The sequence below is a fragment of the Etheostoma cragini genome, chromosome 3 (assembly GCF_013103735.1).
Source record: "Etheostoma cragini isolate CJK2018 chromosome 3, CSU_Ecrag_1.0, whole genome shotgun sequence".
Taxonomy (NCBI): Eukaryota; Metazoa; Chordata; class Actinopteri; order Perciformes; family Percidae; genus Etheostoma; species Etheostoma cragini.
Window position 1 is genome coordinate 682,615 of NC_048409.1, and position 14,308 is coordinate 696,922.

At 43.6% G+C, this 14,308-nt stretch overlaps 1 protein-coding gene across 2 annotated transcripts in view; it reads left to right on the forward strand.

Annotated features, from left to right (window-relative positions):
- Positions 1–2: 2 nt before the first annotated feature.
- mtus2b (microtubule associated tumor suppressor candidate 2b) overlaps positions 3–14,308 on the forward strand; it is a 30,121-nt gene continuing 15,815 nt past the window's right edge. For both annotated transcript variants that reach the window (XM_034867036.1, XM_034867037.1), the window contains exons 1-4: positions 3–186; positions 5,478–7,536; positions 8,001–8,181; positions 9,372–9,587. In XM_034867036.1, the coding sequence (XP_034722927.1) occupies positions 5,683–7,536; positions 8,001–8,181; positions 9,372–9,587 (2,251 nt within the window). In that variant the 5' untranslated portion in view covers positions 3–186; positions 5,478–5,682. The remainder of the gene's footprint in view (positions 187–5,477; positions 7,537–8,000; positions 8,182–9,371; positions 9,588–14,308) is intronic.

Here is a 14,308-nt window from a genome sequence, read left to right on the forward strand (position 1 = left end):
TCTCTCCCTCTCTCCCTCTCTCCGTCTCTCCCTCTCTCCGTCTCTCTCCGCCTCTCCCTCTCTCCCTCTCTCCGCCTCTCCCTCTCCCCCTCTCCCTCTCCCATCAGCGCCACTGATCGTTGGATGGACTGACACTGCTGCATCTGCTGGAGGGACTATAGCCTACTGCGCATCCTGTTGGTGCTGGTGTGTATTAATAACAATATTTTCAATTCATTTTCTGAATGTTTTTTCAGGGATGTAAATTCTAATTCCTGTTGGAAATAGTCGAGATTTAAAATGGTAACCTCGCTATAGGTGGACTCACCTGTGTGTGTGTGTGTGTGTATGTGTGTGTGTGTGCGTGTGTGTTCTTTCACCTCTACAGTGTGTCATGTTTGTTTTCCAGTGTCTGCCCCCCCTTCCTGTATGGGAATCATGTGTGTGGATGCACTTTATATTTAGAAGCTGGGAATTGAGGAACAAGGCAGCGCGAGCTGAATGAATGAATGAATGAACGTCAGTAATAGTGTGTGTGTGGGGGGGGGGCCACAGGTATCCAAAGGCCTGATCTTTGTTGCGTTATGTAAGGTGTGACAGTGCAGCACTGAGCCCCGCAGAGGCATCGCTGATCATACTAATGTAACATGAAAGGTGTTGACGTTATATGACTAGATTAAATGATAGGATGGTGCATTTCTTCCCAGTCTGTGTGTTGTATCTTCACCTTTCACCTGTAGGTAGGCTGTTGTGAAAATCGTCAATTCTCTGATTAAAACCGATTTTTTGTTTTTGTTTTGACGGTTCTGATATTGATTAATCCAATCCAAAAATCAATCTAGTAATATATGCCTTTTCAAGTAAAAAAAAACTTTGAAAACTTAGAACATTGGCACACCTGGTTCTACCTGGAGGCCTTAAAGGCACACACTTTCATTTCACAACAACAGAAGATCTTACTTGACCTTTGCTTGACTACACAAAGAAAGTCATGGCTGCTGAAGGACTAAAAAGGGAGGGAGCCTGGTGCCTTCATGTTCATTCATCCTCAATATTTCATGAGCATTCCAGATTAGACACCAAGTGAAGCTTGGTGGACACACACAGCGTTGATCTGTGCTCTGCTAAAACCGCACAGAGAAAAACCTCCGGTCTGAGCACACACTCACACAAGCCCGGCACGCAAGGATGCACAGATGTCATTAGAGGCCGTGATGAAAGTCAAGGTCTCGCCGTCATGCTGCATACGGGATCAGGAGGCAGGTGGCGGCGGGTTGGGATGCTGAACAATGGGGGGTGGGGGAACATGCTCAGGGAAGCATGATGTTGAATCAAGCATACATTTCCTCAATCTCCATCATGGTGTCACCGCAGGAGCATCATCAGCTGTTGCAGCCGTGAGTGGAAAACAACCAGGTATGTCATTTAGGGGGGGGAATGATCCAACTGTACAGTAGGGCTGCACAATATATCGTTTATTTATTTGTCATGTGATATCAACTGGGAAAGGCTGCGACGTATTATAAAAGACACTGACATTTTATGTTAGTTGAAAGAAAATATCAGTAGTAAGCTGCACTTTAAAATGTAGCCATCATTCTTTGTCAGTGGCGCCTTTTATATTTAATTCACTTACTAATTGTTCAGTAAAAGAATCCGAGCCCAACCGATATATTGGCAGGCCCATGTTAGGCAGCGGAAATACCAAAGAGGTGGTACAGGAAGTGATGACGAAAATCACCTAGCACTCCTTCACACCAAGACTGAGTGTTTGCCCCCCCCCCCCCCCCCCCCCCCCCCCCCCCCCCCCCCCCCCCCCCCCCCCTTATCCTTGATGTATCTTATCTTCCATTGTCTTGTATGAGTGTCAAATGCCATTCAGTACTGTTGTTACTGTGGTGTACACCTGACTGCACTGCCGGGACTGGGAGTTGTAAATCAATGGAAGGGATGGAGAAGTGTCATGGCTGCCTGCAGAGAAACCCTCCTGTTACCAGATTGCAGCTTCTCTCCTGAAACAAGTCTTCATTTATCCAATCTGTCATCTCTTGACAGGCAGAATCCTACTAGCAAGAATGGTAACAGCTGCATCGGTGGCTGGGTTACCCAGAGGGAGTTAGTGGGGTGATGTGGTAACCGTACGGTACTACGGGAGACCTGATCGGGAGGCCTGGGCAGAGGCAGGTGTAAGGGAACCTGCACTGCAGGTGCTGAGACAGCATTTAGTGTGGTGTGCACGTTAAACAACACACTGCTGTCTCTGGGCCCTCTTTGCGTTTCAAAACACAGCATGTGGTTTGTAACCAATAGCTGCCCCCCCCCCCCCCTTGTTCTGAGCATGCTGCGAACTAATATGACACAAGAGATTGATTTTCATAAGAAGGGAAATGAGATGCTATTTCCTGCTGTGCAAGTGGATTTGTTAGGGCATCATTTGGGAGCAAAGCGATGTGGTGGATCAGTCAGTCAGGGTTATGCTAATCAGATGATGAGTCTAACAAGGACTAGTAAATCAAAGAGAATTCCCCAGTTTAGCTCTGCTCTCACCCCGAGCTGTTCTGAACAGGTATTGGTGTCTAGACCTACTCTACCTGCAGAGTGTCCTGCGATAACTTCTGTTATGATTAATCTATTTTGATAATCGATTAGTCGGTTTGAGTCATTTTTTAAGACAAAAGTAAAAAAACGTCTTTGATTCCAGCATCTTAAATGTGAATATGTTCTACTTTCTTCTCTCCTCTGGGACAGTACACTGAATGTCTTTGAGTTGTGGACGAAACGAGACATTTGAGGACGTCATCTTAGGCTTTTTGGGAAACACTGGCCCATATTTTTCTCCATTTTCTGACATTCTATAGACCAAACAACTAATTAATCAAGAAAATATTTAACACCTTAATCGATTATGAAAGTAATTGTTAGTTGCAGCCCTATGTCAATTACATTATATTTCACAAGTTTGCCAGATCAGGGGTAGTGGATCGTCTGACCTGGACATTGTGATGTAACAGTTAACTCCACTTCCAACCTGCAGGGGACCGAAGAGGGAAAGGTTCTCTAGTGTTGCTTTAGGTGTAAAGGCGTTTGTTAACTTTTAATTTAATTTTCAGTTGTTAAATGTGAATATATGGTACCTACATGTAGCTGAAGTTGACAACCAGAGCTGAATAATAGCAAAGCTTTTAAAAGAAGGGAGCTGAATGTGTAGATTGTTCTTCTGAGTATCTGGGAAAGGTCTCTCTCTCCTGGATAAGAGGCCACTCAGGAAATAGGTCAACTGCAGACATCATGCATTATGTGCTTTTGGCTAAAGACATGAAGGGAAACGGCAGAGATGGGGCAACACTGGATATTTCCAATGTATACTATAGTCCTAATCAGACACCACACCTTCTGCTAATAATCATTGAGTTTCTATAGCAATTATTTCTACTTTTTTACATCATTTTGGGGGCTTTTTAAGCCTTTATTCTTAAAGCAAAGCAACAAAGGGCTGTGGGTTGGAGTTGAACCCCAGCATCAAGGTGTAAACCTTTATACATGGGCTTGCGCTCCACCTTCCCATACCCCCACACCAGTTATTAAATACAGTTCTTATAATAAGAAGTGAGCTGCCAGACCATGTTATCCAAAACATTACATTCATTTTGACAGTCTGACAGAACTCAAGAAATCCCCCTGTCATGATCTCAGCAGGGCAGTCAGTCCCACATGGTACAGATAGATATATTTTCCACATTTCACTTCCACTTCAGTATCACTTGGTGTTCAACAAGTTCCTCATGACTTCTGGTGTCTAGCGATACTTAATGGCGAGTGCATTCTGTTTTGGAGATACAGGCAGAAAGGCCTCGCAAGGAGAACTTCCAAACCCACCAGCAGCACCAGAGTTAAGAGACGGCCTGTCACACACATGCTTACATGTAAACAGTATTAATGTGAAGCCATTCATTGCTAATGTAGTAGCAAACCGACTTAACCGCCTCCTGGTTGCCCCACAGCGCAGTATGCTGTCATTATGCCACGACCACCCAGCTCCTCTGCAGGAATATCAGAAAGTTGATTCTTTTCATCTCAGACAATGACATGTTTCTCTTTACTTTGTGTTCTGGATTTGGTCATATTCGATGTATTTGCAGCAGTCAAAGTAACAGCAAGCAGTGATTGAAGCGAAGGGAGCATGCATGGGATCATACAGTAGACAATGGCAGAATGTAAATGATCTGTTTGACAATCTCAGACTACACTGCAAGGCTGAAGCAGAAGCAGAAGACATCTAGTCTGTTAGTCACAGACGCAGGTAGAGACATTAGTGTCCACAAACAAATCAGCACAAAGTACTTGACTGACTGTATCTGTGAAAAGCACTCTATAAAATGCAATGCAATTACTTATAAATGACAATATTGTCCAGCAAAAGTGAAATTCATATTGTTGGCTACAAAACAAAGATGGAGTAGCTGCACTTCTGGTTATTGTCCACATAACTACCGTTGCTTCTAATTGTCATTAACAGTATTATTAAAAAGGCTGATATTTATAATAAAAAAGGTGATAAATCTTTTTAAATCTGTGCACAGGATGCTTCTGGGCTGCTTGTGAAGTTGCAAAAGTCTCAGTTGGGGAAACAAAGCTGTTACGCTCCAGTCTCCGAGTTTCCTGCTGTGGCTGAGGAGCGGCCCCATGTCATGATATTTCAGCCCAATTCTGCAACTGCTGGATTAGGGTACTGCCACCTTTTTGGATCAATCCAAGCACTGTTCATAGGACACTTCAAATTCGTATGCTCATCCACTGTTTTCCTATACAGGCCAATTAAGTAGATAATTAGCCTAAGGTCATTATTTAACTGTAGTTACTCCTAGTTTGAATCAATGTAGTAGTTATAATTGGAATGTCAGAATGTTAGTGGTCTCCTGCTTACAGTCTGTTCTCCTCTCTGGTTTGCTTGATAAATAATGTATTCATAAAAGCCTGCCTGTATGATATTCTCCTTGTATGACTGCTCAGCTTTCAGCCAGGGAAGACATTCTTTTTTGCAAATAACAAACCAGTAGTAAGGTTCTAGTTTTGGGGTTTTGCAATCCTACATTCATGGTTAGCTACTGAGACTGGATCAGACAGAATCTGAGAACTCGTGTTACCAGGGGCGTTGGATTGTGGGGGGGACTGAGTACCCAGGGCCCTCATCTGAGGAAGGCCCAAAAAGATGCTTGAATGAGTAGCTGTGGATGCGGGGAGGGGCATGTAGAAGAGGACTTTCTACAGGGCCCAGAATACATTAGGTGTTCACAGGGATCTGACTTACTCCAGAGTTTATTATTTTGCTAGTTAAGTATAGAATTCAGTTACATTGCATTAAATACACTTCAGAGAAAGGGGGAAGCAAAAGATTTTTCACTAATGGTTCTGTGTCTTCTACAGGGGTTCTGCTAAATATCTGGGGCATGTGACAATAGTTTTGACATTGTAATTTGTAATCTCTTGTTTTTACACAGGACAAGGAGAAGATGTCATGAGGATCCTTCTTCCAAATTAGATATGATATTAGACTTTGTAACTACTGGAAACGAAATGTGAAGATCCAATCTAGGCTCATGCTGTGCCAGTAAGACTCTTTGATGGGTAGGCAGACTTTTTTCTTAATGGGTGATTGATCTTGGAAGTGCTCTCGAGGGCGCTGTAAACTCAGCTGTTTCCAAAATGAGCAAGCAAGGAGAGCATTTTGGTGAGAGGGAGTTAGGGAACAACAACCCGCAGGGGGGCATGGTGGCTGAAGGGGATGCCAACGCCAATGAGATCCGGACAGAGGATAGAAGGATGGCGGATGACACTGGCTTGCTTTCTGGCCTAACAACTGAAACAGCACAGCAAGACAAAGTCATCATCTGGGGTACGGACTCCCAGAGTGACGACCCCGAGCTGGCTGAGTTTGAGAGGCTGGAGTGTCAGGAGCTGGAGGCCTACTTAGTTGAGGATGGAGAGGATTTTGTTGGGCTTACAGACCAGAAAGAGCTTCAACAAAAGCCTTCACCATGCTGCAACGCCAGAGTAGAACAGGTGACAGGTGATCAGAGCAGGGAAGAGAGAAAGTCCATGCTGCATGGCACCAGTGAGCAGGAATCCAGTGCCTCTTGTGTCTCTGAGAGTACGGCGGTGTCCAGGACTGAGTTAAGCTCAGAAACCAATTTTGTGTCCTGTCTGTCCACCATTTCAAGCATGGACACAGCTATGGACACTGCTGGCAGGAGCCAGACAACAGACTCCTGGCACATTGCCTCTGGTCCTTACTCAACCATCTCAGAAGACATGACTCTGGTTTCCCAGACTGGCCAGGCGTCTCAAATAGCTGATCACCCTCCCCTCTCCCCTGGGAAAAGCACAATACACAGGAAAGATGTGGACATGAATTTGAATTCAACAGTTCGCTCAGAGGATGTAGCATCACAGGCACAAGTGCCAAACAGAGTTATTCCATGTAAGGATGTCATTGATGAGCACAGAAAGAATAATAACCAGAGAAATAAAGCAGGCAAAACCATCTCAGAGGGAGACTGTGATCAAAGGAGAAGTCCAGAGCACAAGGGTTTACCCAATGCAAAAACATCACATGAAGAAAGCACTAAAATGGATAAAAGCACACAAGCTGATGAGGCCCCTGAAATCAACCACGGTCCACCCTCAACAGGTACGAAAGGGACTCAGTTATCAATTGAATCCAAAGCCATAAAGACACAAGGATCATTTGATAACTCGTTGAAAAAACAAAACTCTTTTGACAAGAGTTTTAAAAAGCAGCCATCATTTGAGAATACTTTCAAGAAGCAGCCATCGTTTGAGAATACTTTCAAGAAGCAGCTCTCCTTTGATAACAGCTCCAAAAAGCAGGGCTCTTTTGAGAACCCAATCACCTCCGGCTCTTCAAGTCTGGAGAGAAGGAAGCCATGGGGAAGCCCCAGTCGGCCAGCAACTCCCACCTCCCCGAAAACAACTTCCTGTTCCCCTAAAAGACGACCGCCTGGTTCTCCTGCCAAGGTCCAGAACGGCAGGGCACTGAGCTTGGAGCGCAGCGACTCCCCTCAGAGAGCATTAGGTCAAACAGTCAAACCACCAGGTAAGACAGGTTTGAGCAGTTGCATCCCCAAACCTGTCACGTGTCAGCAGAAAGAGCCTGAACCCAGGAGGTCTTCTCCTCCCCAGAAGCCTAAAAATGTCAGACCAAAAATCATCACCTATGTTCGAAAGAATCCCCAAGTAAAACCCCAAGGGACAGATGCCCCGCTGGAACCCTCGACACTCCCAGTAAGACTATCTTCTTACTCCAGCCCACCAGCTCATAAAGATCCAAAGATCGGTCCTCAACCTAAATCTACGCCGGTGCTATGTTCCTCCAACCTGCTGTTTGACAAATATCGACAGGAGATGCAGAAGGCGGGGTACTATCCCCCAGGCATGGTTGGGACTGGGGCAAAACCTCCAAGCAGCACCATCCCTCAACGGCTGAGTGGAAAGTCGGGCAGTTTTCATGAGGATATGCCTGAGAAATACCTCCAAGAGGTGAGAAATGGACTTTTGATTTCATACACGCACATGAGACAATTGCATGTATTGGTGGTTGAAGCAAGAACAAAGGTACAGTAACATGCAATTGACAAAATATCCGAGCAATGCAAAAGTTTTAACTGCCGAAGAAGGAAAGGGGGTTAGCCAACGTTAACTGTGCGCATGCACGTGTCGTTCCGAACACAAGACAAAATAAGAGTATTCTTGCAAAACAGAAAATGGCAAAATAATCTTTTTTTTTTTATCACACCATTTTGGTGATTGTTGGGAGCCAAAATTAAAATCAAAATGCAATTAATTGCGCAGCTTTAGTTCACACTGTACACACACTTGACTGTGAGCAACTGCAACTTAACTATTTCCCTGGGGGGATCAGTGAAGTATTCTGATTCGGATTCCTATTACCCGTCATTAGAAATATTTATTATGATAACTGTATTTGTAATGTTCCTCCCCAGGCTGTTTCTCAAGATGGAGGCAGTGTCTACCGCTCACCCAGAGCTCGGAGGCCTCAGCTGGGGTTAGGGGCGGTCACCAGGCAGCCTGCAGCCAAGACAAGAGTTCATCAGGCAGGCCAAAGGTCAGCGCCGGCCCCAGGCCAGTGTGCTCAGGCCGCCCAGGGCTACCAGGACCCTGCAGGTGAGATGGTGATCTGCTGGCTCCATCGGTTCAAAGTCAAAATATATGCTATGTTTTTTTTCAATGGTATTGACAAAGATTAGTCTATCCTCTTAATAAACCAAAATCAGTGTCCTCTGATCTGGACACGTATGTGTGTTGTCTTTGTAGCGGCATGAGACGAGTGAAAGTAGCATAAGTCCTTTTTTTTACTTTTTTTTTTTGCATATTCCCTCCCAATAAATATTAAACCAATATTTATATATGGGTAAATAGTCATTTCTTTCTCCTTGCAATGACCAAGGGTCAACTAACTCCATCTGCAGCTAGTGTATTATAATAATAATCAAATTGTGATCATGAAATTATCTCAACTCAGTCCATTAAAAAGTTTAGTTACACTAAAGGAGCACGGTGAGGAAAGAAACTGCAGATCAGGAGAGAAAATTAGTGAGTAACTTTCTGATATTAATAAACGTCTGTCACATTCAAGCCATAAGCTAATTAAAGGGGAACTATGCAGGGTTTTTTAGCTTAATTTACCTTAATTGAACAGCTTCAATGAAACAGATATATGGCTTTTTGGGGGGTTGAATGGTGGTCATGTAGGGGGGCTCTATAGAGAAACCGCTAGGGGGGGGCTCTATAGAGAAACCTGTAGGGGGGGTGCGATAACCAGGGCTTGAAGGGGAAAACAAAGATTCCGGTACTCTCTTGCATCGGCAAATCATTATGACATTTGAGATTTCTACAGGAAAAATTCAAACTTGGAGATATTGCTGGTACAACCACATTTCATTGTTATTTAATTTAAATAATATTTGCAAGGGATGGGATGCTGCCCATGTTTTGCAGCCCAGTTTGTTATCTTTAAAAACGAGCCAGCTGATCTTTTTAGCCAACTTCCTAAATTGTTACCATGTTTTATACTTCTTTATGGATTTGATAGTGAATAAACATCATTTACATGAAATCATCGGTAATTTTTGAGTAAAATTAGCAGAAATTAGGAATTATCTTGACTAATAGGGAAGCAGAAACTACGCACTATAGATTCAAAGATTGGATTTTATAAGATCATATATTTATTACTTTTACCTCTATACTCTTTATGTTTTGGTATCAGAATATGACATTGAAACAGAAAGTGTGGCCCCTATGTCGGTAGGACTTGGAGATTCACCCACTGATATATTCCCATCTAACTCTAGGAGAGCAAAAGAGGTCAGGAGAAAGAGGTCCAGAAGCCACGCCCAAGAGTGTCCTGGTGAAACCAGGCCAGTCTGGTCTCCGTCCTCCAGGCTTCAGCGCCCTGCCCGCTGCCCGTCTAGCCACCTTCGGCTTCGCCCGGAGCTCCAGTGTCTCGTCTGTGTCCAGCACCCGGTGCAACGACAGCAGTCACAGTGATCCCAGCCGAGCCTCTCAGCGTGAGTCATGCTCGCTCTCCATACATTTAATATGACTTACAGTTACACACAGTTTACTACTTTAGCTTATAATGTGTAACTCGTGAAAATACGTAGATGTAGAATATCACACAGAGAGAATCATATTTCTGTTTGATGTGCCTGTGTGAACTCACATCTACATCTCCTCGTTAGTTAGTTCAGCAGTAGTTGTGGCTGCCCCTGCTATCCTCAGTTGCCATAGTAACAGCCAGTGACTTCCTTTCATTTTTCATTCATTTATCCCGAGTAGGCGTGGAAAGCTGCCGCACCACAGAGGTTTCGATGTAAGTCCCTTTCCTCCCCTCAGCCTGCATACTGCAGCATTTCATCTGGATCAGATCCCAGCGCTCAGGCCCAAGCTCCTGCAGCCTTCAGCTAGAGAAATCAATTCACTTGAAAGCTGAGTGTCTCTGAGTCTAACAGAGAGATAAGAAATGTGTCAGAACAAGCTGCGATGTTGCCAGTTCATTGCAGCTTTTCCTAAATATAATGTGTTCTGTTCCAACACGGAGCTCTGCAGATGCATTTGTTCACAGTGCTGACTCAGAGCAACCACTGTGTAAAAAAATCCCCCCCTCCCCCCTCCTGTGTTTTCACATTCATCCCCTGATCCTGTATGACTGAGTTACAAAGTGCCACCTCAAACAGCTGTGCAGAATCAATCTTTACTTTGGTAGCTATCACCACGAATGTAAACTGACCAAAATCAAAACCAACTAAAATCAATTCCAATCACCCAGAAAAGCGTAAGATTGATCAGATCCAGGGGGAACTTCTAGATTACCTGGTGGACTTGCACCAAATGTAGTGCTTGGCAGCAGCCCGGGCCTTTGCTATCGACCATGACTATCTGATCAAATAAAAATTCCTAAAAAATAACTTTTAAAGAAATAAAGAAGACTGGTCTCTTGCACCGATAAAAGTGTCCCTGAGGCATCTGTACTGACTGTGCTGATTGGCTGATATGATGATAGATATGATTGCTGTCCTCACTCTCAAGTGTCACCCCATTTGTTCCAGCCTTGATAGCTGACTGCTGCCTTTCCCTGCTCTCCACTTATACGTATGTCTTCTCCCCCCCAGCCTTGACTGTAGAAGCAGCCTCACGTGGCAGCAGCAGTCTCTTCTTCCCTATTTATATTCTGTTAAATGAAAGGTGGTGCCGGCGGCCGCAATATATGTAGAACAGAGAGAGTCAGTGTGTGGCATGACAGGATTATCTGGGAAGCTGTTTTTCCCACCGACACCTCCGACCCAACCTCTTTCTTGCCTGTGGGTCTCCTCCTCAAACTTTCACCACGGTCAAGTCAGATAATGATCTTTCTGTGTGCTTCAGCTTCCCTATAAAAGTCTCCAATGTACACTTTACTGGGGTTTTTTGAACCATTGGAACACTGATTCTTCAGAAAAGAGCCCCAGCTCCAGATGCTGAGCTGCAGTCATGTAAGTGTGTCCTACTCGGCCCTTTTATTGTCATTGTTGTCTCTGTTAGTTTCGCTGTGTGGAGCTGTTGTTAAATTTGTAAAGGAAATACATATTTTCTGTTCCTTTCAGCTGCTTTAGTGAATAGTTGGGAGTCTACCAGATAGTGAAGTGATTGGGAGTAGCTCAGACAGCATACACATGGCTGGCAGCTTGCATGGCAGTGTTTCCCTTCAGGCTGTTGGCTCCGACAGCGCGGCTCCATTAGAATGCCACCGTATGCCTCCAAAGCAGCCACATTCCCCAGGGTGCACCTCAGCTCAACCTTGTGACTGGGAGTGAGTACATCCTTCCATTATGAACATTTGGAATTCATCTGTCCAGTTAGCTCAGTGGTGTCTGTTGGACTGTACCATGGATACTAATTGGATGTCAAGATAAAGAGTTGAAAGATACTATGTAATAGTAAACACTTGAAATTGGGTATTTGATTTATAGACAATGAAACATTGAAGTTTCTACCAAACATGCATTGTTTCCTGATCCTTAAATGTAAAGATTTGCTGCACCGATTAAATATCTTGTATTAAGTAAATATATTGGATTTTGGACTGTTGGTCAGACAAAACAAGCAATTTGAATGCTGCATTGATCCTTAGTTTGTGACCTTTTATAGACATGATATAGCTACTAGTGACTATACTTTATAATCCGACTTTATGCTTTGCATACCGGTCCGAGTGAGACTTCACAGCAGTTTAAGCAGCATAACTCTCTGTGGCATGCTATGAATATTAAGGCCCTTTTCCTGTGGATCAATCCCATCCCTGAGGTGTCCTGCAAGGAAAAAGACCCCCAGACACTGTTCTCTTCAAAGTCTTTACGATCCTTTGACTGAAAGGGCCCTTTTTTTAGTCCATCATGTAAAAAAAAAAAAGTTGTAGACCAATTTCAGTTTCACTGTAAAGAACTTTGTGCCTTTTCAAAAAGAGCTTCCAAGCTTGCTCCATGTTAAACAGATACTCGTTGTCTAAAATGCATTTTGAGGGATTTCCCTAAACTCACACAATACAAGAGTTCACATCGGCGTCATTCTGCAGACACGTCACATCATGCTTTGATTTACTCTTCTGATTGGTTATTAAAAAAAAATGTATCAATCTAATCAGACGGAAACACAATAGGACAAATATATTTGAACATTGCCATGTTACCTGGCATTTGTGTGTTTCGGTCGGAGGATGCTTGAATCCATGGATGATAGTGTACTGTATGCAGGTTAGAAACAAGCATTTAGCAGTGTGACTCTCTTCAGCCAATCCGCTGCTTGGATAACAGAAGCATCAGCTGTGCATGCTCTCCCAGTTACTGTCACTACACCGGCGGTTTCACGCAGGCCCTAGACATATTTTTTTAAAGAGTATTTTTTAGGCATTTTAGGCCTTTAATTGACAGGACAGCTAAAAACATGAAAGGGGAGAAGGAGGGGCAACAACATACAGGACGTTGGAGTCGAACCCCGACCGCTGCATCGAGGTGTAAACCTCTTTATATGGGCAACCGCCCTACCAACTGAGCTATTCGGGCGCTTGGACCTGGACATTTTGACATTTGAAAGTGTTTTAAGGGCGGCTGTGGCTCAGTGGTAGAGCGGTTGCCTGCCAATCGGAAGGTTGGTGGTTCGATCCCCGCCCCTGCAGTCATTGTCGAAGTGTCCTTGGGCAAGACACTGAACCCCGAGTTGCCCCCGGTGCTGCGCATCGGAGTGTGAATGTGTGTGAATGTTTATCTGATGAGCAGGTGGCACCTTGTACGGCAGCCCCGGCCACAGTGTATGAATGTGTGTGAAAGGTGAATGTTTCCTGTAGATGTAAAAGCGCTTTGAGCAGTTGTTAAGACTGGAAAAGCGCTATATAAATACAGCACATTTACATTTTAATTTAGTTTATATTTAATTCATATATATTACATTTTACTGCAAAGGCCTGCCGTTTCATATGTGATTTCAGCCTCCTCGACACATCTGACATATTAATTCTCAGATCAGAAAAAGGATATTTTAATTCAAGGGCACAAAGTGTCCTCCTTTCCTCCTTCCTGAGAGTGCTGAGGCACCTATAGGTGCAGCCTGTGTCAGCAGCGTTATTGATTTAGGGGCTGAATATTTCATGATAAGTAGTTGGAGATATCTGGTTTCCCTGGTTTCACAAACCTAAATGCTGACTTGTGGAATCCAGAGACAAATGAGAGTTTATCCTGATGACATTTTGTAAAAGAAAACAACAGCGTGTAACAACTCGAGGAATCTCCTGTTCGTATGGTGTGGATGATTGTTCTTGGAGATGTTTTTCTGTTGGACTACTCCTTGCTACAGCACAGTTTGTCTGTGAACCAAAGCCTTTCATTTCCACAGAAAGCTAGAGGCGTAAAATCAGCTGTAATGAATAATTAAGATGTTTGCAGCATTCTACTTTTTTGAATTTCTGCGGTTTAGAAAAAGAACTACTCTCCAGGGAAAGATGATGATCTACTGATACTCCATCAAAAAAAAGATCCTTTATAGGTCAGTGGGAGGTGATTCACTGGGACAAAGTATGTGCTTTTTAATTTTCTAAAACATTTACAGTGGTATATGCATGGAGGGATGGCACTATACATGTACAAATTATGAAAAACAGTAATACATTGACTAATTAAGGCTACAATGCCCCAATCCCAGGTGCTTTCATTTTTTTGCCAAACCAGATTAGAGCTTTGATCATGAGAAAGCAGAGTCAATGTGAAAAATGCAATATAAAGAGTATAATATGGAACTACCAAATGAAGTTCACAAAGCGTCATGAACCATTTTCTTTATTTTCTGAACTCACTAGATGGAACTCTCTGTTCAACAAAAGGATGAAAGCACACTGAATTATCATTCCTTAAGCCTTTTTCTTCAAACCAAGAGCGCCATGTAGTGGGATCAACAAATACAACTAATGGTCCATGGAGCTTCATTTGGACATCACTATAATATTCCATGCCAAGTTGCATACTTATTTTTGTAGTCAGGACCAAAAGTCTTAAAATATAGCCCATATCCACAACGTTCCACTTCCGGGATTGCCCAGGCATAATTCTGCCGGATGTCCCTATTTTTGGCTTGATGTCTGTTCACTTCCCTTTTTGTGTTGGCATTTTAAAATTGGTCTATTTCAGAGGACTATGGTTACCTGGTCCTCAGGTCTCTGCAGGGTAAATCCAGACAGCTAGCTAGACTACCTGTCCAATCTGAG